This window comes from Mchenga conophoros, linkage group LG10, assembly GCF_057382185.1.
Source record: "Mchenga conophoros isolate Kocher_MC1m ecotype Shallow Benthic linkage group LG10, M_conophoros_male_GT1.1, whole genome shotgun sequence".
NCBI lineage: Eukaryota > Metazoa > Chordata > Actinopteri > Cichliformes > Cichlidae > Mchenga > Mchenga conophoros.
In genome coordinates this window covers 17,322,906-17,350,818 of record NC_140535.1, presented here as the reverse complement: position 1 = coordinate 17,350,818, position 27,913 = coordinate 17,322,906, and the positions used below count along the sequence as shown (strand labels likewise).

Genomic DNA, 27,913 nt, shown 5'->3' with positions numbered 1-27,913 from the left:
CCTTGAACCGAGTTTCCAACATTTGCGTGTTGACATCATGCAACGTGCAGCGGCGTTGAATTGTGCGTGTGTCGCTCTTCGTGCCACGACTCTCGGTTTCTTGTCCATCTTGTGAAGCAAGCAGGAGCAGTCCGTGTCGCTGTCACGCAGGAGTCCGAGCGCATTCACATGTGTCTTTTGCCTCGTCTCGCCATCTGCGGCAGACCGTCGAGGTTTTAAGGCGCTGCGCCTGCAGACTGAGCGGGGTAAAGGTAGGTTATGGAGTCTCGCTCGGTGGAATGACGCTTTATTTACAAGTCATTCGCATTGTTGCTGTGCTGTAAGTGTCCTGACGTGCAGCCAAGCATATGACATTGCTTAGGAGAGTTTACAGAAGCATGAATACTTCACTGTACGACCGATCTGTCTACAAAAAACGAAAAATGAAAAAAAAAAAATGGAGCTGCATTTGGAGCGATGCCACCTATGCTGGGATGTAGGGAGAAACTTTGGGAGGTGATCACAGCGGCTGTCTTTTACCAACTGCGACAACACTTTCTGAGGCTGAAAACTGCGTTGGATGCGATCTCGGGATCCGAAAAAGACCTGCATGTATGATCCACGTCCATAATTTAAAATTGTCAGAAAGAAAATAGGCCAAGTACCGACTGGTGATGAATTTATTGCTTAACTGATAAGTTATTCATCTGTCTATTGGGTCTTCATAAATCTGCGTATATAGAGGCGTATATAGTGTTTTAGGTGTAACTTTGTACAGACAAAGATGAGCTTGTCACAGTAAACGCTTTGATTAGAAAGTCTGATGAAATTCTAAATGAGTGGTTCCATTGCAATCTGAGGCCCAGAGAGGTAAGGCCATTTTAAATCCGACACATTATTCACAAACGAGGCCTGTAAGTTTGCAGTGCTGTTCCTTCATTCAGTGCAATAGGAATGACTTACCCATTTCGCGTGCATCCACAGCGGTATTTATTGGACTCATCTATTTAGAAAAACTAACAATAAAAAGAAAGGGCAGATCATTTAAAAAAAAAAAAAACAGCATAGAGTTGACTTCTCTTCAGCAGAAACACTTAATGAAAAGAATACAAGCTTGTACTCAGAGTTTCCTGGGGAGTGGCAATGAAATAATGAGAGAGGTTCACTGCGAGCAGGTGCGGACAAACTTAGTTGATTTTTTTTTGCATAGAAAACCAACAGGCCAACCTCACGCTGAACATCACAGTCATACACGTTACACGTTTAGACTCTAAAATTGTCATTGGTTTAATCCTCGCGCAGTTGTTAGGTTTTTAATCACAATTTATTCATTTATTTTTTAATCAAAGTGGGAATTACTGGGGAATGAATCACCCTTTGAGGCGCAGAATAGGTCATATTTGAATGTTTATGTGTATAAAAAATATAAAAGGTGGGTAAAGATTAAGAGAACGTTTAAAAGAAGGAGAAAATTAGTCAAGTGTATTGTTTCCTCTTAAGGCCCACATGCTTCTGTCTCCTCACCTGCAGCTCTGATTTACACTATTGATGGACAGAGTAGAAGAGCGACCTAAATTCTTCTTCAGGGAATTTTAGAGGGAATAATTTTCTTGAACGCGACTTCTCTCTTAGCATCGTCCGGATATTTCAGCGTCCTCCTGCTTCACATTTTATTATTCATTATTTGTTTAAATAAATTATAATTTTTAATATTTGTAACTTTTTAAATTACCCAATATTTTTTTCACAGCCCGGAATTTTCTTTTTTAAACAATAAGCATTTGAAATGATTACTATAAACATACAGAATGCATACAGCATTTTAAATGTAAAGCATTTCAAATTACTGCTTTAATATTTAACGCCTGAGAAATCAAGTAGTATCTATAAGTCAAGATGCATACATGTTTATTTTTATTTTATTTTACTTTATTTTTAAGTTTCTGCGTTGGGTTTGTTTGTATGACTGGCTTCAGTCAGGCCTAACAGTCTTGTGGAAAGGTAGAGAAGAAAGGTCAACTTTGAGAGGGAAATTAATCACGTATCTCAACGTTTCCATCAATGCAGTTGATATTTTCTATTCTAAATAAAAGTTTGAGGTTCAATTCTCGGTCTTGTTTGTGAAGTGAAGAACGAATAGTGCCTAAAGGATACCCACAGTTAAACATCTTACCATTTTCCCTTATTTGGACTCGGCAGCGACACATAAACGAGTCTGCAAGAATGAGCGGCGGGGGAAACAATTATGTTTTAAATTCTGGGCTTTCTGCAGTGTAATCATATAGACGAGGCCTAGGACAGCTGTCTCACAGTCACTGACTGAATACTAAATTTTATTTTCTTGTAATAATAGGCCTACTAACTCTTTGTAGTGCGCTTGAATAAAACTATTTGAGCGATTTTTACATTTAAAACCTATTTGCGCTGTTTATCTTTGGTCGTAAAAATAATTTGGAGGCAATCTAAAGTAGTTTGAAGTAAATATGAAAAAGGAATTAGAAAAGGCGGAAGAAGGGCAGAAGATTTATGCTAAATAAAAAATACAGATACCCTATACAGGCTCATAGATGCCTCGAGTGAAAGGTCTTGGCACTCTTTTTTAAAAAACAAAACAAAAAAACAAAATCGTTTTCCAGGTAAATCGGAAGTAAGACTAAAAAAAAGGTCCTTCGTGTAAAAAAAAAAAAAAAAAAAAAGTATCGCCAGCATTGATTATTGTATTTTATTTTTTGGGCAGAATTTAAGTTAAGATGGGTTTATTATTTATTTATTTGGGGCTTTATTACTACTTATTTTTATGCTCTAAGATCGTCATGGTCTAGTCAGTAATAATCTGTGTAGGCCCAGATGGGCATGCCTTGATCTTTTCCCATTATCAATCCATGCAGTGGCTTTACTTGAAATGCGCAAAATATTACCAGAGCAAATGAGCTGAACTATCATAGCCCAGGTCTGCCCATCAAATTTCACATTTGCGCAAGTAAAAAAAATAAAATGAAAGAAAGAGCTTTGACCCGGAGCAGACATTGCCGCCGCTGAATAGCTGAAGAGAAGGAGGCCCGAGTACTAATGAGGCAGGCCTGCGAGCTGCAGGGCGCTCCGCTGAGACAGCGTTCAGACCTTGCTCGGACACCTGGGTGACACAATTCTATCTTAAGGCGTGAATAAGTGGGTAAGATTACCTTAGAAATAGTCGCCACAAAGTCAGAGTTTAGAAACAGCACCTTTCTTTCATGAACGTAAGCTACAGGAGGGGTTGCTACACTTTCACGCCTTCTGTGTGTGTTAGCCTTGATGTTGGCAGCTGTTTTGCATGTCCCGTAGGCATACCGAGCACGCTCATTGGATGTTTTGCTACATAAAAAATGTAACCTTTGTAAAAAAAATTTGCACCTTTACAGATTTCAAACTGAGGAATGACTGGTGGTATTAAAGCTAGCCTAGTTGTTCCGTCTTTTATCTAAGCAGAGGTAAGTAGCCTCTAGGGTGGGGAAACTTAGCTGAGTTGCTGAAACAATGTTGTGTGAGACCCACCTATTATTATCATATTATTATCATATTATTCCCACACAGTTAACATGGCGGCTCTCTCTCCCTTTCTGACATGATTTGGCGTTATAGAACAAAACTGCTCATTCATAAAATAAAACGGGAATCGGAAACTAAAAATTAATATATATAATTTTTTTTATTTGTATTATTAGCTATACATAGCATATATTTTAAACTAAACTTCCTTCCTTCCTTCCTTTCTAATTCTAATGCTGATATCAGTGTTTAGTATAGCCTAGAAATCCAATACAATGTATAAAAGGTAAGACGTATTATAAATTATGTAATAATTGACTGTCGCCTAGAGTGAAAACTAATTATTCGTTACAAGCTATTCGTTTTATCAGTCCTGCTATTATTTGTATTGCTGCTGATGTGGTCCTGTTAAATAATATGTACCGATTTTCTTGTGACTTGTAAATCAAAAAAAAAAATTTAATTCTTCAACTCTTTGAGAGCAAACGGTGATCTGTAAACTCGTTAGCACATCCCACGTAAACAGATACACTTGTGATGTGAAGTCGGTGATGCATTAGAAGGCTATTTTCTTAGATAAAAACTTGAGGGCAAGCTTGGGTCTTTCCAGGTTGGAAAAGCACCTGGCTTTTCGGGAGTTGTACAGACGAAATGAAACTTAAGTGGGCTGGTAGACGCATTTCCTCCAACAACCGTAGGTTTCGCTTTCAATGTTAGTGACAGCTTATGACATTAGTCGTGCGGTGTGGCATAAAGGGCATTAAAACACATGGCAATCGCTCTGCGTTAAGCGCCCTTCTCGTTTTATTTTTTTATACTCTTGTGTAGATCTCGCGAGAGCTCCGGCTCGCTGTGGCTGTGCAGCAGACAGAGGGAGAAGGCAGGCAGGCAGCATCATGGCGGACAGAGACAGTGGAAGTGAGCAGGGAGGAGCAGCTACGGGCCCAGGCTTCGGTTCCATGCACCTAGCGACAGGAGGGGCGGGCTCGGCCTCCGGGCTCCAGCATGAGACCCAAGAGCTGGCATCGAAGAGGGTTGACATCCAAAACAAACGTTTCTATTTGGACGTTAAGCAGAACGCGAAAGGCCGCTTCTTAAAGATAGCAGAAGTCGGGGCCGGTGGAAACAAGAGCCGCCTCACTCTCTCCATGTCCGTGGCGGTTGAGTTCCGTGACTACTTGGGGGACTTCATCGAACATTATGCCCAGCTGGGTCCGAGCAACCCGGGGATGGTACAAGACGAGCCCAGGCGAGCCCTCAAAAGCGAGTTCTTGGTCCGAGAAAATCGGAAATACTATATGGATCTGAAAGAGAACCAGCGGGGACGGTTTCTGAGGATTCGACAGACCGTTAACCGGGGGCCCGGTTTGGGATTCACGCAAGGCCAGACGATTGCTCTGCCTGCCCAGGGACTTATTGAGTTTCGTGACGCTTTGGCTAAACTTATTGACGATTATGGTGTAGAGGACGAACCTGCAGAGTTGCCCGAAGGGTCATCGTTGACTGTGGACAACAAACGGTTTTTCTTCGACGTCGGATCCAATAAGTACGGTGTGTTTATGAGGGTAAGCGAGGTGAAGCCAACGTACCGCAACTCAATTACAGTGCCCTACAAAGTGTGGTCCAAATTTGGGAATACTTTCTGTAAATATGCCGAGGAGATGAAGAAGATCCAGGAGAAACAGCGGGAGAAAAGGGCATGCGAGCTGCAGCAACAAGAGGAGATGCAGCAGGACGATGGAGACGAGGATTGATATAGACAGCAAACAAAAAAAGAAAAAAGAGAGAGAGAGAGAGGAAAAACATGCCAGAGTAATGAAAATAACAAGAGAATTATAATTAAAAAGAAAACACTCTACTGTATAATGAAAGAAATCTAAAGATTTAACTGTATTGGTTTAACCAAGGGAGCATCACCCACAATATAAGAAACCTCCACGACCTGACAGTTATGACATGTTGTCACTCATCGCTGGATGTTACCCCACTTAACCACCATTAATACAGTAACAGGCTGCTAAACAAAGTAATAACATTATATTTGAACATTGTTTCCTACTTGACAAACGATATTGAACTGTTTATTTCCCTTATTAACAGAAAACTTTTGTACCAGTTAAAGCTATTGTAAAGAGGAGAGGAAAAAAAAGTGTTTGCAATGTTCAAATTGAATTATTGCCGAGTTCAAAGGAGAGACAAAAAAGTTTCCTTCTCATGTGAGTTAAATGACTTCAGCACAAATCAGATGTTTTAATTTTTAGACCAAAATTCCAAAACTTTGTAAAAGGTTGTCACATGTACTTGCCATCCTATTTACCTTTACCTGTGAGTAGAGAGGTGTTTACACATAAATCATATGAGGGCTAGGCCTGCTTCGGAAACTGATAAGATTTCATGCAGTACATATATATATATATATTAAAAACAAAACAAAACAAAGGAACGTGTAGGCATTTTCATGAAATGAAATAAGTGCTCTATTTATTGTGCAATATGCATTGCATATAAGGAACTGGTCATTGGATCTTGACATTTGCCAGAGGCATTCAAAGATATATTAATATTGTAACTTTTGTTTCAGTTGAAATTGTTGCCATGCAGATGGATATATAATAGACTACCTTTGTGTCTCGTTGTTAATGCAATGTGTTCAGTTTAAAGGTACTAAATGTGTATTTGATAGAGGAAATGCAGAGACAACATGTAGCAAATGGCCTGAACTGCAGATTATTTAACAAGGCAAAAGACCCTGAATATACTGTGTTGATTGGCATAGTAAAACTGGAAGAGCGCAATCGGTTAGTACATATGAAACAAACTTTTTGTGATCTTGTTTAGTCATAAAAGTCTAAATGGTGCCAAGGAGTGCTGTTGCTGCATGTTTATCTGCACTACGATTTCGTTGGTCTCCCAAAATATTGGCTCAAAGACCCTTCCATACGTATCTTTATCTGCCTATGTTGTATGAATCTCAAGTTCGAGGACTGGGGGGGGGGGATTACCATCCAAAAGGCTCGGTGTAGTTCTAGTGGAAGTTGTTTCAAAGCATGATTGTAAAAGCAGCGACCTTGTGAACAGTAATCGAAATGTCACCATCACACTATGAGGACGGCCACTGAGGCGCTTGCCTGGCTTAGCCGAGGTGAAGACGGCCTGGTTCACCTGTTGGTGAATGTCTGTTATGTCATTGGATGTGCACATTCCTTTCTTGCGTTTTAAGATCTGAGGGTGTGAAGTTCAGTGTGGGGCTACTTTGGATACATTCTCATAGCTCTGCTTTAGATTTGTAAGCCCAAATACCCACCTGGGGTGATGAGATTCTGTTCTGGTCTAATTGTAAATATTTGGGCTGCCACACGGAAAACAACTGGTTCTAATCCAGTTCAGTCGCATCTCATAGATGTGTGATAGCAGTTTTATAAACTCTGTCAGTAAACTCCAGAGAAACTGGCAACAATCAGATACTGTCAGATTTACCTCAGCATTGAATTAAATGATTGCTCCCATGTTTAGATTGACTGGAAACCAGCAAACTAGACTGTCCTTGACCACCTATTTTTGGAGCCTTTGGTATAGCCTAAATGATACCTGATTGGGAGCATCCTCTTCAGCATATAAACAACCTGGTGCCTTACACACTCCGCATGCTTACACGCTGGCCTGGTGCTTTGGATCGCAGTTATGGCTTCTTTTTGTTTTCTTCTTCTTCTTTTTTCAAAACTCCTTTTTCTTCTATTTCTTGTGTCTCAGCCCCCTTGTGTGCTAGCGCACGACTCGTGGTGCTAAAAGTGTCTGTTACAAACTCTTTAGAAAAATAGGAGCAGAATTCTTAACTTTTTTCTGCTACCTTTCAGCCCCCCCCCCCCCCCCCCCCCCCCCGACTTTATTGCCATCCCCATTCCCTAGCCATCCAGGTATCGGCCTACATGTAAACATGGAAGGGGGTGGTCACCTAGATGCAAGACGATGCAGAAGAGATGGCTCTTCACCAGCCATATGCATTAGCAGGGAGAGCAGGGGCTGATTGGGAACATCAGTAGTGGCCTGAAATGGTATCCGTTGTTACGGGAAAGCCCCACCCCACCCCTTAAAATGCTTGTTTCATGGCTTGGGTTAGTTATGTGTAAGTTGTAAGTTGCTCAATTAATGGGGAGTAGCAAGCATGTCTTGTTTTGTTTTGTGGGGGTTTTTGTTTGTTTGTTTTTTGTTTGTTTTTATGTAGTTTTACCTTTTCAGCATTATTCCACATTATTTGTAATTTTGGAATGTTTTTGCCCACAAAAATATCGTTTTGTTTTTTTTTTCTTTCTGTGCAACATTTCATCACTGTGTGCAATATCATATGTGCCAATGGTGGCAATATATGTATATCAATTAAATATATGATTACTATTTGAAAGCATATGGCTGAATTCCATGTTTATTTCTCATGAAGGAATTGTATGCCTTTATTTGCACACAAAGCTCCATCCTGGAGGAAAATATAGTAAACCAAGGTCTTAGCAGCCTGTTGAGTCAAGCAGTTCACGTACTTACTTTAACTTGAAATCGAACATTGTCCCTGCAAGTATGCCCCTCTCAAGGAAAAGGGTAAACTTGGCTAATGGTTTGTTCAAGGTAGACTGTAAACATACAATGGAGTTGTTTTTTTTTTTTTGTTTCTTTGTTTTGATTTTTCTTTTGTTTTTTTGTGAAAAGGAAAATTTAAAAAGAAGAAAAAAAAATCCCTGGAATCTCCATTTTAGCTTTAAGCTAAGAAAAGGTGCTTCAGTCCAATCCTCATTAAGGTGTATGGTGAACTGTCTTCAGTGGTTGTTGTGTGTAGCACTTTGCTTTCCCAGGTTAATGAAATGCCTGACCAATACTTGTTTAAAAATGATCTCAACAAAGAATGTTGTTCTCTTTTCTGTTACCTCTTTTTATTTAAAAAAAATGAGGTTATTTGATTTGCTCATTTGGTTTTTGATGCATTAAATATAATTTATGTACATTTGACAAATTATAAAAAAAAAAGAATAAATTTAATTTACCCATGAGGGTGAAAAAAATCTATATTCAAAATGTATGTGTTTTTCATGTTTCATTTCTTGTTGTGGGATGGGGGTGGGGGAAATCACTGAAAAGTCTGTTTAATTTTTATGTAGTGCTGTCTACAATGTCTGATTATACATTTGCAATGATACTAATTGCTAAAGCTTAATTTTACAGCCTATAAAATGCAAATTTTGCAATGGCGAGTACCTGATGACTCATGTCTTCTTAGAGATTTCTACAATAGTACTGTATGTGTAAAACCAGGCTGTAAAATAAAGCGTTACTTTGTTCTCTGACTATCCCGACTATGCAATTTGTGATCATCTGTATGCAACAATTGCTCTTCTGTGAGTTTTTCTGTTAATCTAAAACTAAAGAAATTAGACTTTATTGATCGTGACCCAACAGAACCTGCACATGTTTCAAGTTACATTTTTGTAATGATTGTTTTTCTTTCTTATTTTTTTTCTTTTTTAATACGTTTGGTGTCAGAGTTAAGCTAAAAATCAAAGTTTAAAAAAGAGCTTAAAAAAGTTGCTTCCAGATGTTTTTAGGATGCGTCTCACTATCTTGAGTTTATAGCTATTTATAAGTAAAACTGATTCCCTGTAACAAGTTGAAGTCTTGGTTTAATTCTGTTAATAAAATGAAATGACATAGAAAATGTTAATTATCATTATGTAAATTCTGAAAATTGGCAAAGTGATAAAGCAGCACCATTTGGGTTGCTTCTAGGTTCTAAATCATGGAGCATAGAGGCAGATTTATTTCTGGGCCATCCACACGCGGTACCTTTGTATTGCTTCAACCATTCTCCTCCTATCAGAAGAACCCACATAAGAGTAAATACAGCATAACGAGCTGGGAGGTCCATTCTCTAGATATGCCCAAAGGTATTTCTCCAGGACATATATATGTTTGTGCTTTGTTGTTAGTTCATAGTCCCAGCCTGCCAGAGGGGGATGGAGGGTGAAAAAACTGAAGTGGATGTGCTATACCGAGATGGACTCCAGCCCAGATGCCAGCTTACACTCCGACTTTGCTCCTCATCCCAGAATCTACACAGAGAACTGGTCTCTGTCGTCACAGCATGATTAAAGCATCCAAAAAAAGGATAAACCCCATTTAATTAAACAAAGATTCTCTTATTAAACATAAAACACATTGTAATGTGTTCTGATGTGTTTAGTCTGATCCAAGGTGCCACACTTTGAATCTAGAGAACTTACATTTTATTAATTTTGAAGCATGACCATTCTCACATGAGCACTTTGCCACCGCTGACTATAACAAATGGCTTGTTACAAAAGCATCCTGCCCCTCGTTACGTTTTAGGTGCAGGTATCTGCATGCATTGTATATTTACGCTGTTTTGCAGTGGAAATTTATGGAGCCATGCGGTCAGTGTGCATAAGTGCTTATACACAGTTTTTATTCAGCTTTCGTTTAGTGCTGTAGTTTAAGGTAGTTGAGCACTGGCTTGGGTGGTGACGTAATCCATGGCAGGCTCCTTTTCTTTTTTTTAAATCACAGCAATTGCCTTAACCAGTAGAGGCCGCTCTTTACCTAAAAATGAGTGGCTCATAAGCAGAGGAGGACAGTTAGCTGAGAAAATTTCCTCTGGCTTGAATGTGCAAACTATCAGCAGACATGGTAAATTAAACAGCAAACAGTTACTTGCATAATGCTAGAAGGCACATCGGTTGTTTCACATAATGCTAGAGGCTGTGCTAAAGTTTTGGGTAATACTAAACGCGAACGTTAGCAAATAGCATTTCTTAATTAAAAGGCGTCATTAAAATGGAAGAAAATACAGGAGGAAGAGAGCTCATTTTTCTTTGCTGTATTTTTTTTTAAATATTATTTGTGTAGAATTATATGTGTAAGCGAAAATGTGTGAAGATGTGGAAAATACGTGTGTTATGAACATGAACGCATGCCTTTCTTTCTAGCTTTTTAAAGTGTGAGTTCAACTTCCTGAGACCAACTCAGGAAGTTGAAATGTAGCCTTAAATGTAGCTTTAGTGTGTGTGTGTGTGTGAGAGAGAGAGAGAGAGAGAGGAAGGGAGAGGGAGGTAAAGAGATTATGGAATGCTGTGATGTCATCAGCTCAGTCATACACACAAAGACGAGGTGGACCCACAGGCGCTGTGACTCCCTCAGCTCAGTTAGCATACTCTGCTGTGGAGCGGCTGTCTACATCCCACTGTGAGTACTTCAGCAAATTCTAACCTTCTCCTACAACTCCCTTTTTGTTTTGTAGCACTCATTTTCTCCACTTCACCCCCTCCCCCCTGTTTTCTTTGGTTTCCTTCTCTGCACCCTGCGGTGTGTTTAGCAGACACCAATCTGTATTCCACCAGTGTGATAGTTTTCAGTCTGAGACGAGCTTTCTTTCCCTCCAAGTGCTGCCTATGTGGTAGCCATTGTTTAACTACCCACTGTGACTGGAGGAGTCCATTTCAATCCTCTTGTTAGACAACCTGGCTCTCGCTGTCCAGTGCTATGACCCAGATTTTTATCCCTCATTACAACCAGACACTGGCCATGTTTTTTTACAAAAGGAAAAAGAGGCGGGGGCCGCTATCTTGTGAGAGTTTTAGAGAGAAACGAACATGGTTTTGGGGAGAGGAAGGAGCAGGGTGGGACACTGATGTCAGATGCAGTCCCATTCCTTTGGAATCTCCTCCCATTCTGGGTAGCAGACTTTCTGTAAAGTGTTGAAATTGGCTTTGGGCTCTTCCGTATTCATGCACGGAAGGAGAAGACAACTGCTTTAAACAGATATTTCTAGGAAATAAGAAAAAAAGTTTCTTAAGAAAATATGTAAGACACTGCAGCTTTGAAAATCATGCAAGATGATCTTCACTGTGTGTTTTGTTTTTCTCATAGATTGTGCCAAAGATGACCTCCAAAGAAATCTGACATCTTGATGGGGAAACTGAGCACATTATAGAAAGGAAGCAGGATTTGTGTGTGTGTGTGTGTGTGTGTGTGTGAGAGAGAGTGTGTGTATGAGAGAGAGAGAAAGACAGTCTGTATGAGTGAGATAGTACAGCTTGTACAAAAGCATGTGTAGAAAGAGCAAGAACCTTAATTCATGACTTCAAGAGTGACTTTAGAGACAAATAAGAAGCTACAAAAGTCCTCTGCTGACATGAGACCATAAATCATCCTTACACACTGTGCACTACGAGAAGCAAGCTTCAACTGCTTGCCAAGTGGTACCAGGTTAACGTACCAACCATTTGGCCGCCAACATGCTGCAGCAGATCTTAAAGGACATGTACATTGACCCTGAGGTGCTGGAAGCCCTCAACGAAGAGCAGAAAAAGACACTGTTCCTGAAAATGCGCCAAGAGCAGGTGCGGCGCTGGAAAGAGCGGGAGGAGAAACTGGAGAGAGAGGGGGGCGACGCAGAGTCCAAGAGAGCAAAGCCAAGAAAAGGTAACCACACTGAGTAAAGACTCTTCATCAACAACCACAGCCGCCACCTCACCTTTTTTAACCTTCTCTCTTCCTGTTTATCTCAAACCTGAAGCTGCAGGGTGCAGCTTCAGGTTTTTCAGGCACTCCGACTGTCACGTTTTCACAAAGGTTCCACAGAAAACCATCTGTTCTCTTCTGAGCAAGCGCTTTCAGAGTCCTTGGAGTTGAGATATTTGCGTAGTGTGCTGAGAATTACCCGATAGAGCGTTACAAAGCTTGATAAGGGAACCACTGAAGCATGTGTACGTTGGCTGTGACAGATATCCTAAGCTTCTGGAGTTTGCATGCTCCCAATTATCTGAACAGCTGTTTGTCAAAACATGAAGTGAGCATCAAAATAGGTTTTTTTGTTTTGTTTTGTTTTGTTTTGTTTTTTTGTTTTTTTTTTGGGGGGGGGGGGTTACAGCTTAGGTCCTAAACTATTACAGATCTTTATTTAAAGATCTGTTATAATTGCACTTTTTATTAAATGCTTCACCCTCCACAAGGTGAAAATAGTTTGACCGTATGGTCTAATTTCCTTGTCTTCTGAGCCTCATTCACACAGACAGAAACTCTAAATTAGATCATTTTATTTCCAATTGAAACATTGCAATGTGAGGTCCCAGATGTTGCTCATATCTGGAATTCTGTGGTTGATGGCAAATAAATGTCAGAAGAAAACATCCACAGGACAGGAGGAGATGGCAAAATAACAGCCCTGTCGGGAAATTTACAAGTTAAACGAAGAGCACATGTGTTTATCAGAAGCTGACATAAGATATGATTACAAATACTGTCTTTTTCCTCATATTTGGTAAATTCTTTTGCTCAACCTAGGTGGTGAGAGTATGCATGGGAAAAACAAAACAAGCAGAAACTCAGGAAGCTGCAAGCCGGTCGTGAAACTGGTTTGGCAAAATCTTGCGTGTCTGCATTTTCTCTTGTACGTCTTTTGTATTAAGGACTTCTGGAAGAAGGGCGTTGCGTAACGACGCGAACATAACAAATTGTTCTATCACCTTAATCCAAACATCAGAGGCAAAGTTAATTTATTTGGATGAGTGCAGCAGTTACTTAAACTACAATGATATCACAGCATGACTTAAAGCCAGTTGATGATTGACACAGTGATGTGTTTTGTCTGGTCTTGGTTAATCAAAGCACTTTCTATCAACTGTGGTACAGAGCGAGAGAACAATGCACTGTGTCTTAATGACCAGTGCAGTCATCTCTAGGAGGCTGTAGGTTGAGAACACATGGTTACAACTCTTCTCCACAAACACGGCTTTTTTTTTCTTTTTCTGTCTTGCGTGTAGAGGAAATGGTGGATAATTGATGTAAAAATGTAAAAATAGGACATGAGTCAAGACTCAGGCCTTTAAACAATTAGCAGAGTCTGAAATGGGAAGTTAGCAGGAAATGTATGTGTTTGAAAAAGAAATGGAGACTTTGATTTTTATCTGGATGGTCTTGTGGGAGAGCTGAAATGCCAAATGGGTTTTTAGCCACAAAATGAAGCTCATATCCCACTCAGCAGTTGCTCCTGCACTTTTGTGTTTTCCATTAGTTTTTGTTTTTCTTTAGTTTTCCGGTTTTGCCTGTCGATTCAGGTTAGTTTTGGTTAGTTTTCCAGTGCAGGATGTGCTTGTTTTGATTTTGTTGTTGTCGCAGGTCTAATTCGGTTTGGTGGCACTTTTGAAATGTCTTATTGTGACAAGGAGCGCACTTGTCAGACTGGAGGATTAAAGAAGCTCACAGAAGTACATTAACACAATACAACAATACAAACACATGACTCACAGTCACATATAAATCCTAGTCCAAAATAATACACACGCAGCAGTGCCTTATTGGGCTGTTTGTTCTGACGTCAGACTGAGAGAGACTAAAACTAAAGACATTGCTATTTTTTTTACTTTTCTAAGTACAATTTTGTTTCTGGAAGTACTTTTTTGGTTACCACAAGGTTGTCCTCGTGGTAATGAGTGTTTATGTGCTGACTTTGACTTTATGCTGCCCTGTTTCTGTGCCTTTGTTTATGTTGTTCTTAGACTGCTGACATTTACACGAGGCGGAAAAAACTGATTAGAATCAATGATCTTGTTCTTCAGCAACAGATTGTTATTTCAAATACAGATATATTCTGTTTACAAGAAAGTGCAACACATTCTTGGTGAGGACAGTGGAAATGCCTCTTGTACATTCTGTCCATAAAATGTAGCATCCTTGTACTCAGATGACAGGGTTCATGTCATGTGCGTCTGACAATTGTTTTGTGGCTTTTGCTGTCAGTTTTTTGTTGGAAATGTCTTTAGAGGTATGTTCTGACGGTTGCGTCATGCTGGTATGCCTCGCAGGAATGTGATCCACAGGGTTGGCTGGCAAAACCAGTTCACTATGAAAGTAACTTCTCAGTGCTCCAAACATAGTTACAAGGATGTGACATATGGACCGATGACAAATTAAAGGAAAAACCCAACTCTTGACGTGTACTTAAATCCAGTGTCTTTGTTTTCTTGGTTGGCTCACTGTGGGTCCATGTTTTCCCCTTACACAGATGGGTGACTGCAAATCAATACAAAGTTGTTTTGAGTGGTCACATTTAGCCTGTGACGAATATCATTTATATTCTGATAGCAGTCTCGACCCCAGGATAACAAGACAGCCCCAGGGCATAAAGGATCAGTGAGTGGGTTGATGAGTGTGAGAATAATGTGCGTTTCAGTTCAGCTTTAGTTATATAACACCAGTTCACAAACAAGTCTTGTATTGTCATTTAGACAATATTAGAGGGAAAGAGAGGGCCTAAAATGAGACTATCCACTACGAACTATGGTGGGGAAGAAGAACCATCTTAACAGGAAGAGACCTCCAGCAGAACCAGGCTCTATGAACTATGAGGTCTTTAAGAAGGCAACCTGAATTTTATAATGTTGCCTAAAGAGCTCATGTACAGGATGAAAAGCATCAGTTCTAAAACAAGTGTAAGTGTTTGCAGCTTAATAACCTTTTATCGTGTGAGAAAGACTTGTCATTTACACACACACACACACACAGACAAATATGTATCTCCATCTAAGTAAGCGCTACAAGTCTGTTAAATGTTGTGATCACTGCAATAACAGAGAGCTGCAGTAAAATCAGTGAAGACAAAGCGATAAGTCAGAAGCCGCGAGATAATCACAGGTAACTTTTACTAGTGATCTTTTAAGTGAGCCGCGTTACCATACAACACAATCACGTATATTTAGACTTTTTTGTTTTTTTCAGGCGTATATTATATTTGGTTGGAAGCCGCGGACCCCATCTAGAAAGCAAAACAGCAGAGTGAATATAATAAATGAATAAATAAATGAATAAATCATCATTTATAAATCTATAAATTATTCTCCTTGTGGCCTTAGACCACAAGGAGAATCACCAAGACTGGACTGTGATTTAGAATGTCTTTAACCAGCACTACAAGTTGTTATGTGAGGGTCAAAGTATGCTTATGTTGATCACTAGTTATCAATGTTAATAAAACATTTCAGAGTAATCGTTTGAAAAATCAGGGGTGGGCCTTCTAAACAGTCTATTCAATATTTCATCATTTATTCTGTTGTGTTGTTTTGATATAGCCTTATAAGATTTGTAGGCATATCCCACATTTTCTTTTTTTTTCTTTTTTTTTTGACAGGTTCACTGAGGGAAATTCAAAAGCACTTTCAGTTTTGTTTCAGTAGCTAGTTGACTTGTAATGTTTAAGTGTGTTCGTGTTTTTAACAGCCAACAATAAGAGTGTCAGCTGGCAGCTCGGCCGGGATGGGGACGTGGCGGTTGTTGTGATTGGGGAGGTGGATGAGCTGAGCTCCAAATTAATCTGCTCAGGATTTGGAGAGAAGAAGACTCCAAGCCTGCAGAACAACACGAGGTAATACACATTTGTAATACAAAACAGACAGTGATGTTTTTTTTTTTTTTTTAATAATTAAGATTAAAGGCAGAGAACAACGTGTAACAGAAGAATCAGTGTTTCAGTTTTTTGTTTTTCTTTTTTTGTGTGCATGTGTTGCTAACAGACTGTCATTTAAGGAGATTTGGTTGGGTTTTATACGTGACACATTCTGTTTATGTTTTCCAGCCATCAAACTATACTGAAGGACAGAAAAAACACGGAACCTGTCAAGACTGAGAGAGAGAACCTCCTTTCTAAAACGCAACCCGACGTCTCCCTGAATCTAAAGGTGTGTGTAGCTCTCTGTGATCCTTAAAAATCAAATCATTTTGGTTGGAGAAAAAAAAAAGTCATAATTATTTTTTAATATTAAACACTGCTATCGCCTCTTGATTTAAATAAAAACATACACCTAATAAATATGTTCAAGTTGATCAAAACATCGTGTATAATAAAAATGACTGAGATGGAGTGGGCTTTCAGATCGACATAAAATAAAGTTTCACGGTGCTCTTTATCTTTTATCCATTCAACTCAATATTTCCATCTCAATCTCAACACTGTGGTGGAGTCATTTTCACTTCTCATACCCGCAGAGCAGTTTGTGGAAACTTTCCATTAGGTTCTTGAGCATAGCTGGTGAAAATCAATCGCTGCCCTGTTTCTGTGTCAAAATAATGTGCTGATGATTTCTGACCTGGTGATATTTTAGGTGTGTGTGTGTGTGTGTGTGTGTGTGTGTGTGTGTGTGTGTGTGTGTGTGTGTGTGTGTGTTGGGGGTGCTGGTGGGTGCCTCCTTTTTTTTTTTTTTTTTTTTTTTTTTTCCTTTTTCCATGCTATCTCAAAAAGAGATTTGCTGTGTTGTCATGGCAACCATGCACACACTGAGCCACAGCGAGCCAGCGTACACAGTCTCATCTGGCCTGACCATGATGTTTCTCTAAAGCTAAAGCTGCTTGCTGCTCATTCAGTGGAAATAAGAGGCCATCATTGTTTTTCCTGCAGAAACAAAACCACCGCACAGATGTTTTTTTTCTTAAAAGCAACTTTTAATTTGAAATATATTCACACAATTAAGTATTTTATCTCATCTCTATTTCTTAAACTCCTTTAAGTATAGATTTAAGAGCTTATTCCAAGCACTGAGCTCTAAAAGTTGAGGAAGATGACGAGTCGCCATCAGCACTAACTGTGTCTCTTTCTCTCCCAGCAGGGGAAAAGTGAGGAGGCGAGCACTTTACTCCCTCTGCCGGTGAGTTGGAGTAACTGCCTGCACTAACAGAGCTGTGTGCTCTCACACTGCATCATGGCCTAGATCACTCATGTAATGTCTTTGTTAAACCCACAGGTGTCAGTGAGCGAGCATTCACCGCCTACAGCAACTGCAAAGGTATCTGTGAATTAAAGTCATTGCAGGTGTTTTGATCTCATTCTAGCTTTTTGAAATATTTTTAAGAAAGGAAATGTTTGCATACCTGTGCAGAAAAACACTTTAAAAGACATGTTTCAGCAAGGTGCTGTATACGATGTGCAGTAAAATCTCTAGCTCTTTGAAGCACAACCACCACAGAGTGCCTATATGACTTTTTGTGGCAGTCCTACCCTCTGAGTCACAGGAAATGGTGGTTGGGGCCAGCTGTCCCCTCACTCCCAGCCTCTCTGCAGATCATCTTTCTCCCAGCATTCTCCTTCTCTGTGCTCCCGCTTGTCTAAGCTGCCGCACCCCTCACAGTTCTCTCTCCGGGGAACAGCTGAACTGTCCTGTCCTCCCACTAGCTCCATCGCCGCTCCAGCCTTGTGTCGTCTGGGGAGTAGGCTTGCTATATCCCCTTGCTTTCTTCTGCGTTTATGTGCATACAAGTGTGTGTGTGCGTGTGCGTGTGCGTGTGTGTGTGTGTGTGCAGGTGACACGCTTTGCAAGAACAGCTGAATCACAGAGACAAGGCAGGATTTCTGGACTGCCCTAGAACAGATGGTTGATGAACTTGATCAGGGAATTAAAACGCCAGAGATAGAGAATGCGTCAGTCGCAGATGGATGGGATTGTGGGATAGTCTCCTGAGGTTTGGGCGCGTGAGCTCTCCTCTGTTCCATTTTTTTTCTTCTTCTTTTTTCCCCTCCTCTTTGCCACAGACAGAAATTTCTCTCCCTCACATCTTATATCCATACCAGCCTCTCTCCATTACAGGCCCCAGCACATCTTTGGCCCACCCCATGTGCACATGGCAAGAAAGCATTCACACCTTAGGAGGTTTGGCAAGTGTGACAGCCAAGAATTCACAGCATAAGCCTTTCTTTATAGGATTCATAATTTGGTTGAATGCCTTGTTTATAGATTGAATGATTTGTTCCTGGAGGAGAAAGGAAACGGGGGCGCTTTGGTGATGTGGCTGTTGCTAACGCCGCTGCAGCTTTTCTCCAGTTGATTTAGAGAGCGAAGGAGTCGTCGTGAGGGAGGAGGAGAGAGTGAGATTGTTGATTAAGAAGGCGTAAGATCAGGAGGCAAGATTAGCAAGGCTGCTTGATTTTCAAGTCACCTTATAATTTTCTCTCCAAACATCCTTAAACTCTTAATCAGTGGTCATAGTTCTGCGTGTTTCATTCCGGCACCATGTTGTCACTGGAGGATTCTAATTTAGTGAATCATTTATCCAATGATTTAATCAAACATGACAGTAATTCCACTGTATGTGAATTAGCTGTCAACACCGATCGCACTCCCCGCTTCTCTTTTGTCACTCCTCACTCTGCAGCTCGAGTTGAAGTCAGCCAATGCAACCGAGGAGAAGTCAGTTCCCCAGCCCTCCATCTGCTCCAGGCCTCCCACGAGAGCTAACGCTGTCAAGACGAGACCGGCTTCTGCAAATGCAGCACCAGACTATGTCAACACGAGACCTGGCCTCACAAATCTGAGGCTGGCTACCGCCGTGCCATACTCTTCTCCCGGCAGCGCTGTCAAAATAGACTCTGGCATGACGTCATCAACCAAAGGGAGCCTGCAGTCAAAAGAACCCCAGAAGCCACAGGAGTCACCGGGTGGTAAAGGTGAGTGAATTTAACTCAGAGTTAAAAGTACATGACACATCTAAGGTTGGAGTGAATTGATGACATGGTATTGTTTTAACCCCTGTGATGTACTGGGAAAACTGTATGGTGTGCCATCCATCTTTCACAGTATCAGGTGGGAGGGGCTTGTACCCCTTCTACCTTTTTATTTTCTCGGTTTTCCTGTAATCCAATAAGCAAAAGCAACCATACTGATTATGATCAGTGTCACCGTGGATAAACTAATCTAGATTCGTGGGAAGTCCATGATTCTTATTTCTGGCTAAGTTTCATTTGTTGCGGAAAGCCTGGACTCCAGTTTTAAACATATGGGTTTAAAATTGAGTTCACAACATGGTTACTGCCTTACGTGACAATCACCACCGCTCTCTGAGCCAGCCGCAGCTTTTTCTCTAAGAGTAATAATAGCTTTGGAGAGCTGAGCAGAACCAGTCTGAACAAAGTTCATACTAGATAAATTTCTCTGTGCTGCAGCAAGGAAGAAGGATTTATTTCCTGAAACCCAATGTGCTCGCCAAATAGTGCCTCAGCCCCCTGGAATCTTTATGGACTGGCAGAGTAAAAGAGGCCTGCCTAGAGGGGAAAAAAAGCAGGGGAAAACGTACGCGACTGGGATTTGTCCCCTTGTAACATGTTGCTCGTGCACACCTGCTCTTTTGATAGCTTCTCTATTGTGATCAGTTTCTGTCAACAATTAATTTGTCAACAGCCGTGGCAATGCAGTCGACATTTGGTGGGACCAAATCTGCTGGATTTGAGGGTCCAATTCCCCCCCCCCCCAAAAAAAAAAAAATCTAAATGTGAAAACCAATTTCCTGATGGAAATGGAAATTGGTGGCCAGCAGGGGTGTTTGCTCTGCTCTTCTCTCCTCTCATTTTTTTGCCTCTCATTCCATCCTCTCCCCAGCCCTTCCTCTCCAGATCCTTTATTCTCCAGTCTTTTCTTCAGAGCGTCGTGCTAAGTTTGTGAGCAAATACAAAAAAGAAGAAAAAAAATTTTTTTTTTGACCTTGATGAAAAATATCATGAAGTCAAGGAAAAATGTGAAGGAGAATTATCTGCCAGCAGTAAAACTAAAATATTAGTTCCCTAGAATGACTACTTAAAACTCAACTTGTTCTTCTGTGTTATTTCATGGAGGCAACATAAATGTGGATAAAAGTGTAAACATATGCCTTTGTTAAGTGGTAATTTAGTAATAACAAAGGATACCAGTCAAAAAATTAAAACAAAAGGTTTTGTAAATAATGCCCTATCTATCTTTCTGTGTCAATCTTGGCAAAGGTTGTTCTTCAAAGCTGCATTACTGTGCAAAAGTCTCGAGTCACTCGTCATTTCTTTATATTTTTCTAGGAAAAAGGGAAATGGGTTCAGCAAATTATTAAAATTCATCATTCAAATAAAAGCCTTGAAAGACCTCCAGAAAGCATGGAGAAGTCTGGCTTGTTGCAACCAAAATGGAACGAAATAAGGTGTGAAACGAGACTTTTGTACAGTATTGTGTATATTATATTAATTTTGTTTCAATTTGGGCTGAGATGAGGTCTTCCTGTTAGGGTAATGTATCAGTGTTTTTGTTTCTCTTTTATGGGTCTGCTCCTCCTTTCCTTTTGTGCCAGTGTTAAATAAAATGGGGAGTTTTTTTTATGTTGTAGAGATGAACCAACTTCTTGTTTGAATCTTTCTCGAGTTATCGTTGTAATATCTAATATACCTGTTGGAAGCTCATGTACCACACAGTGACCCAGTTAAGTATAAAAATGGTCATTGTAAGGGTGAAGTTAGCACCATCCAGTGGAAATCAGTGATACTGTAGGGAAAGAAAAGTCCAGTTGAGCAGAAAATCTCATCTCCATAAAGGTCCCTCTGCTGGAAATATGCTCTCCCTACACCACACGCTCACTGCAACATGAACTTGAAGGCTGGCTTCCTCCAGAACCATTTTTTTTAAATTTGGAAGAAACAAAGAAACCTAAATAAAATCACATTTTTCCTTTCAACGGTGATTGCAGCAGTTTTATTGGGTCAACTTAAGTTTATACCAGGCAGATGTCGACAGAGTCAGTTTCCTTTAGAAAGCCATACAACAAAACCAAGTTCCTAGCACCTTAACAGGAACTTCCTCATAGCTGTGTGACTGTCTATTGGTTTAGCCACATGTTTTTAGCATTTTATATAAAATGGGTGGGGGGAACAATCCTGAAAATATTTCCTGCCCCCCGCCCCTTTTTTTTCTGATTATTGTAAACATTCAAGATCATTACAGATTTTTGGCGGTCAAACCCACACACTCGTGAGAATGTCGCAAAAAGACAAAGTGTGTTGTTGTTTTGTTTTTTGTTTTTCTTGTTTGTTTTTAGTTAAATGTGGATCTGGCTGCAAAGATGTATTGTAGAAGTTTGGTGGCATGTGTGTCTTCACCCACTTTGGTGGTTAGATTAGTGGCTACATCTATGCTCCCTGGGCGCTAGCACGACAGTGAATAAGAGCAAAATGTAGAGGGAAGAAAGGGAAAGGAAACCCAAAAGAACAGCTGGTGTGGTGGGAGTTGAGGTGGGTTGAACACAGTGCTGAATAAATGTGTTCGACTCCGGAGCAAAAATACTGACACAGTGTCTGTCCTTGACAATGGCAGGAAGCTTGTTCCAACAGGAGGAGGAGGCCAACAAAGATGAGGCTCATGCCTCAGCTGTTTTCATTTGAATGCGGGTAATGACAAGGGTTCATGCATCCTGAGCAGTTACCGTGGCTCACGCCTCGCTTTCCCAAAGAATAACTAACTTTGTATTAGTGACAGTATAAATTTGGATTTACAGCTACAACGAGGAACATAAAACTCTGAAATCTAACACTGGAGCATTCATGCTGTAAATGTTTTACACAGGTAGACTGGATGTCATGACAAGCCAGTATGGTTTAGGCTAACCCAGGAGGATAAGACGAAATCCAATTTAAAAGTCTCAGGTTCTGGATATTGACAGGATGCCGTTATCCCATCTTTGATAAATTTTAAATGGCTTAAAAAGATTAAAGGTTTTACATTCGTCAGGTAAGAGGTTGGGTAAGAACAAGAGTATCCAAGTCCGTGTATCTCGACAAAAGCAAAAGAAAGTCTTGCTATACATGGATCGAGTTCCTGGATCCAAGAGGATATGAACGCAGATCAGTTTGTGATATTTTCTTGAAAACAATAAGACATTAACCCCCCCCCCCCCCCCCATATTTCAATTAAATACCTATCTGTGAAGATGTGGCATGAAATTTTGGGCCAAGTCCCACCTCTGCTAAAATGTTTGAGTAATCCTCCTAATAAACAGAGAAACAATGAAACCAAACCAACCACAAAACCTTCTTGGCAGAAATTGTGAGTGAACAAATAAAATGGCAATTAAACCCTGGTATTTTTCACAGTGTTGATGTATTTATAACAAATAATCTGGTAATTAATGTTGGTGAGAAAAATCCATATTTCTCACCAGTTTTCTCTTCAGTTTCTTTTGGCAGGAAACAGACTTTTTTGGAAACAAACAGGTGTAACATCTGCGTGGAGAAAAACAAAATCAGTTCATGCTTGAAAACGTAAACACTGAAAGCCTGTAAATCTGAAAATGAGTCTTACTGTTAACTGGGACTCTGCACAAAAAGTGAAACCTGTGTTGCCTCACAGAAAGAGGTTCCTGGGTTTGGACCTGTCCTTCTGTGTGGAGCTTCACCCTGTGATCGCGTGGGTTTTCTCCTCTTTTGGCAGCAAAAATAAATCCTGAATCTTGAGATTTTTATTTCTTAGTTAAAGTTATAGAAACTGTTAACACTCCAGATAATGAAGGTAGGATGGCAGAGCCGGTGCAAGAAATAAACCTATATATGTTGAGACAGTCCATATGATTTGAGGATGGTTTCAAGAACATCAAAGTCTTCTGCAGCTAATACATGCACGCGTGTTTTTGTGTTTATAACTCTTCCCTGTGTCTCCGTCCGCTCTCCTCTGGCTTCACCTTCAGAGGGAAGGACACACATTCCAGCGCTGCTTTCCGACTCTAGCCCTGGGCGACGCTCAGCCAGAGCTGATAAGTGACAGGGGCCCCAGCCCCCATGCAGGAGCTTGCCCCAACGCTTACACACACGTCACACACACACACACACACACACACACACACGTCACACACGTCACACACACACACACACACACACACACACACACACACACACAACAAGCGCACCTACACCTCTCCTCCTCCCCACGCTTCAGTCCACAGACGTGCTGCTGGGGAATTCTGCCCTCTGCCCCACTTCTGCCCCCCACCTCCCACCCAAGTCCTCCACCCTCGCACCCCTCCTCTTTCTCTGCGAGACATGTGGACGTCTTTAAAGAGATAGATTAGTCTTTAATTTTTGTGCTAGCCTGATCATTGACACTTCTTCCCGCCCCTCTTCTTTGTCCTCTCTGTACATTTACGAGCTGCCCCGGGACGTGATGGGTGGCATCTTGAATGCTCGATTGGGAGATTAATCAATCTCAACAAGCAATTCGTTGCAGAGGTTCTCTTTAATTTAAATAGGTGTTTTCGCAGGTAGCTTTAATGACTTGTTTCGGCGGACAGACAGAGCTCGGGGTGCAGCTGCTGAGGAGAGTTTCATTTAGTCCCTGCCCATACACCAATCCTCCCTCTCCTGCTCTTTCTTTCTATCTCTCTGTCTCTATTAAGCATTCCACTCCAGACCTGCAGGAAGGCTCTGAGCTCAAAAAACTCTCTGGCCATGAGTGTGTGTGCGTGCCCGCGTCTGTGTCTGTGTGCATCTGTGTGTGTTCGGTGCGTGCCTGAATGTGTGTCAGCCTCAATTGCTGGAGCCTATCCAAGGTTTCCGTGGTGACCACACAACACAACGAGACAATCAGAGGCAAGCCCACGAAACGCAGCGAGAGGACATTAACACAGGAACTATGGGTCAGGGGGCAGAGGAAGGCAGGGCAAAAGGAAGGTAGAGGGGAGGTGTTGGAGCCACGGGGAGAGGTGCACGAGAGAATGAGAAAGAGGAGCGAAAGCAGAGTAAACAGCAATAAACAATAACACAACCTTAAAGGCTACTTTAGGTCTCTCCCTTTCATGCCTGCAAGACATCAAGAGCTTTAAAGGTTTCCCGGCCTCAGGAGTGCCCATGTGGTTTTGGCTGTACCTCACCTCTTTGTGTGTGACTGTGCGTGTGTGCACACTATGCCGTGGCGTTAGTCAGCGTTGGCTGCATGCGTGACTGAATCCATGTGCAGTGGGTGGGGGGGTCTGAATCCGTGTTTATGTGTGCGAGAGCATGCACGGACCCGAACATAACGTGAGAATGTGCATGTCTTTTGAAATTCAGCTGTTAGAAACTCTGTACACGCCTGTGTGTGTTTTCACTCTATTTTCTGCGTGTGCGCACGTTTGTGTGTGTGTGTGTGTCTGTAGTCACGCACACGGGTGCTCTCACATATCTCTGTCCCCCGGGGATGACGCTAAAAATATGTGGCTCCTCAAGCCTTCTGGTGTCTGAGCAGCGTCTGTCTGCTCTCCATTCCCGTCCCTGCGGCCCTCCCTCCCCTTCGTTCGTTACTCCTGTTCCCTCCATTCCTCCCTCAATTACACCCTCTTCCAAACACAGTACCTCGGCAACACACACGCACGCACACAAAAGCACAAACTACACCCAGCTGTGTCCCTACTACACTTCCACTGAGGATGACCTCTGCTCAGCCGTAGTGGGATAAAAGAAAGCGAATGAAAGGGAGAAAAAAAAGGCAGAAAAGGGTGAAGAGCAAGCTAACATGGCATTGCGGGAAGGGTAGTGGTTGATTCCTGCTTGCCCAACAGCTACTGAACATAAAATCCTAAATAAGTGATTTGCAAAGCATTTAAGCTCCTATATCTAATTGAAAACTGAAGACGCACACAAACATCCCTATCTCTATATCTCTATATCTCTCTCTCTCTATATCTCTATATCTCTATCTCTCTCTCTCTCTCTCTCTCTCTCTCTATATATATATATATATATATATATATATATATATATATATATATATATATATATATATATATATATATATATATATATATATATATATATATATATATATATATATATATATAATTTTTTTCCATTCTAAACTTGATACCTGGAACATGTGACATGTTTACCACCATGTTGCATCATCTCTCCTTTAACAAAGCTTTGTAAGCATTAGGGAACTAAAGAGATCGTGTTGCTGTGGTTTTAAAGGCAAAACGTAAACTGTTGTGTGTTGTTTTCTTTTTCTTCCAGATATCCGCGAATCAGAAAAGCTTCAAAAGGCTAGCTCAGAGGAGCCTTGGACGTCAGGGAGTGCACCAGTCTGCGCAGGGCGTGGCCGCGTGGCTCAGCTGATGAAAACCTTCAGTGTCGATCGCGCTACAAACCCTGCACAGACCCCTTCCCGTGGGATTAAGCCACCCCTTCCCACAAAACCTAGCCACTTGCGTCAAACGAGCACACCTACTGTCAGGTAATCCGTACACTGGTGAACAGGCACCCACCCAAGCTTCATGCATCTCTGTGATTCAGATCACCTACTGTGATGCCTCATTCAGAGGCTTAATGGGATGGACTCCAAAGGTGGTTTAGAAGTGGTAACGTTTGCATTGTTGCTGTCACTCTGAATGCACAGTGATGGAAATGCTTGAATGTAATGGTTTTCTTTTATTGTTATTATTATTTTTGATGCTGCAGTACTGTAAACACTCTTTAAGTCAAAAGAATTCCAAAGAAGTGGATTGCATTTGAAAGTTTTTAAACATTTTTGCCAGGAAAATGATGGCGCACATATTTTCAAATGAATTTACTTGTTACTGATGCTTTTCACTTCATACAAGCATGAAAAAATGTGCTATTTTTCTAAAACACAGTTTTTACCCTAATTCACAAAGTCCGCGCACACGATATTTACTGACACGTTGCCTTTTCTTTTGATTGCTTATAAGACAGTTTACATTCGCTGGTGTGCACACATGCCTGGTTCTGTTTTTCCTCCTTATTTCTGTCTTCTTGAACAAAAGAATGGGCATGGGGGGGCATGAGGGTGTGAAAGAAGGCACAGTAGAGGCCTCCTTTATCTTGCTGTCTCCTCCCTGGGAATAGTGTAGAGTTGTTTATTTGTCATAATGCAATGTATGTCTCCCTCTGCCACCTGGCAGGAGGCTCACTGCGACCTGTTGTGGACCAATGACAGTGCCAAATGCACTCATCTGTCACTCCCAGTGGATCAAATCCTGGCAAGTTAGACAGTTGCTGCCAAATAATCCAGCGTTTCATGTTTTTGAGCTGTGTGACTGTACTTTTTGCTTATTGTTTTTTTGGTTTGTTTTTTAAATTTTTCTATATGAGGAGTGAGATTTTGTGATGGGATATTTAACATTACAGCAATGTTCACTTATAAAATGAGGGACATTTTTTTTTTCTCTTTTTTGATGTCAAGGTTTTGTGGTACAGTCAATGAAACAATAAAACTGCATAACTTGTATACCCGAGTCTTTTAAAGTTTGTGTGTGTGTGTGCTTACTCTCTTAAAAAAACCCTCTCACTCTGTCTCTATTTATTCTGTCTGGCAATCCTTCAGCTAATTTGCTGACTTAGCCTCTGAGAGCAACAGCCAATTTTTCGGGGTTCTGATGTAGCCACCAGATATTCAAGCCAAGAATGTTGTCCATTAGTCACTGTTTGCAAAGATTAAAAAAAAAAAAACAAAAAACAAAAAAAACAACCACTTTTAATGAAAGTTTGTGTTCAGTCTCTTTTTGATGTAAGCTTTTCTTTTTAAATCTGCTCCAATGTGATTGGTCAGTTGAACTTGAACTAGAAACTAGCTACAACAGGTAACCAGTCAGCTCAAGAAGCAAATAATCTTGTCCCTTTCCTACCAATTCTGAAATACCGGATAATTCTGTTCATAGAATTTATAGTTTAGCTAACTTTCATCACTGTAATCCCAATAAAAAAGAAATTAAAAAATTTTTTATGTGGCGTTCAGAGGGCAAAACATTTAAAATAATTTGATTATTTACTGTAAAAAAAAAAAAAAAATTAAAAAAAATTCTGTAACATGTAGGTTGCAGCTGGTGAACTGAGAATATCTGCCTCTTTTAGATGTCCAGCCTCAGCAAATATACTTGCATGCTTCACCAGGGTCAGTGTAAAATTTTAATTTCAGCAGCACAACAGATACACCCACACGCTTGGTATCGCTGTGCTCAGACATTTCTTGCTTAATTTCCAGTAATGCTCTCCAAGCCTGCAGATGAAATTCAAATCTTTGCAAAAATTGAGGCATATTTTCCCATTTGTACCTGCGATTTCCATTGCAGATTGCAGTTGCCTTGGCTAATGTTTGGCACCTGGCTAATCTGTTTAAAGAACATCCCCTGTAACAAATCAGCCAACTGGGGGTGAGTAACAGCAACACTCCAGCACCTTTAAAGTTAATGCACCACTCACTTATTAATGGTGAGTTGCAAATGGCCCTCTGATGCCCTACAGTGCCATAATTAACAACATTTAGACAGGAAGTGGTCTTTGTCTGTGTTTTGTCCAGCAGAAAAAGGTCTGGTACTGGATTTTAAGGCAGGAGTCACAGGAGCACATGAGATGGAAGTAAAATGGCACGCAAGTTTGGGGTGACAGAATTGATGTTTTTGTAATGTCTGGATAGGCAGCAACATGCATGCACAGGTCTACAAAGCAGAGCCCATGACTCAGCGCTAGCTCTATACTCTACAAAAGACACAGTGTAAGAGTGTCATGACGCTGCTGATTGATCGAGACTCCTTTCAAACACAAGCACACACTGGCACCATTTTAACAAGTTTCATTACAAGCTATTGTATTAATTAC

At 40.8% G+C, this 27,913-nt stretch overlaps 2 protein-coding genes across 3 annotated transcripts; both read left to right on the top strand.

The window, feature by feature from the left end:
* The first annotated feature begins 110 nt into the window (after nt 1–110).
* LOC146565656 (uncharacterized) lies at nt 111–26,546 on the top strand. Of its 2 annotated transcripts, none has more exons than XM_085288960.1 (9): nt 111–251; nt 9,477–10,749; nt 11,434–11,988; nt 15,781–15,925; nt 16,136–16,238; nt 17,163–17,201; nt 17,298–17,339; nt 18,703–18,994; nt 25,313–26,546. In XM_085288960.1, exons 3-9 carry the CDS (start codon nt 11,802–11,804, stop codon nt 25,534–25,536), a joined length of 1,032 nt encoding a protein of 343 aa, XP_085145086.1. In that variant the 5' UTR covers nt 111–251; nt 9,477–10,749; nt 11,434–11,801; the 3' UTR covers nt 25,537–26,546. The 2 variants fall into 2 exon arrangements, with proteins under 2 accessions (XP_085145086.1, XP_085145085.1); XM_085288959.1 differs by having other exon boundaries at nt 17,160–17,201.
* On the top strand, nt 118–5,317 carry puraa (purine-rich element binding protein Aa). The gene is made up of 2 exons (XM_085288961.1): nt 118–251; nt 4,336–5,317. Exon 2 carries the CDS (start codon nt 4,404–4,406, stop codon nt 5,259–5,261), a length of 858 nt encoding a protein of 285 aa, XP_085145087.1. The 5' UTR covers nt 118–251; nt 4,336–4,403; the 3' UTR covers nt 5,262–5,317.
* Nucleotides 26,547–27,913: the final 1,367 nt, after the last annotated feature.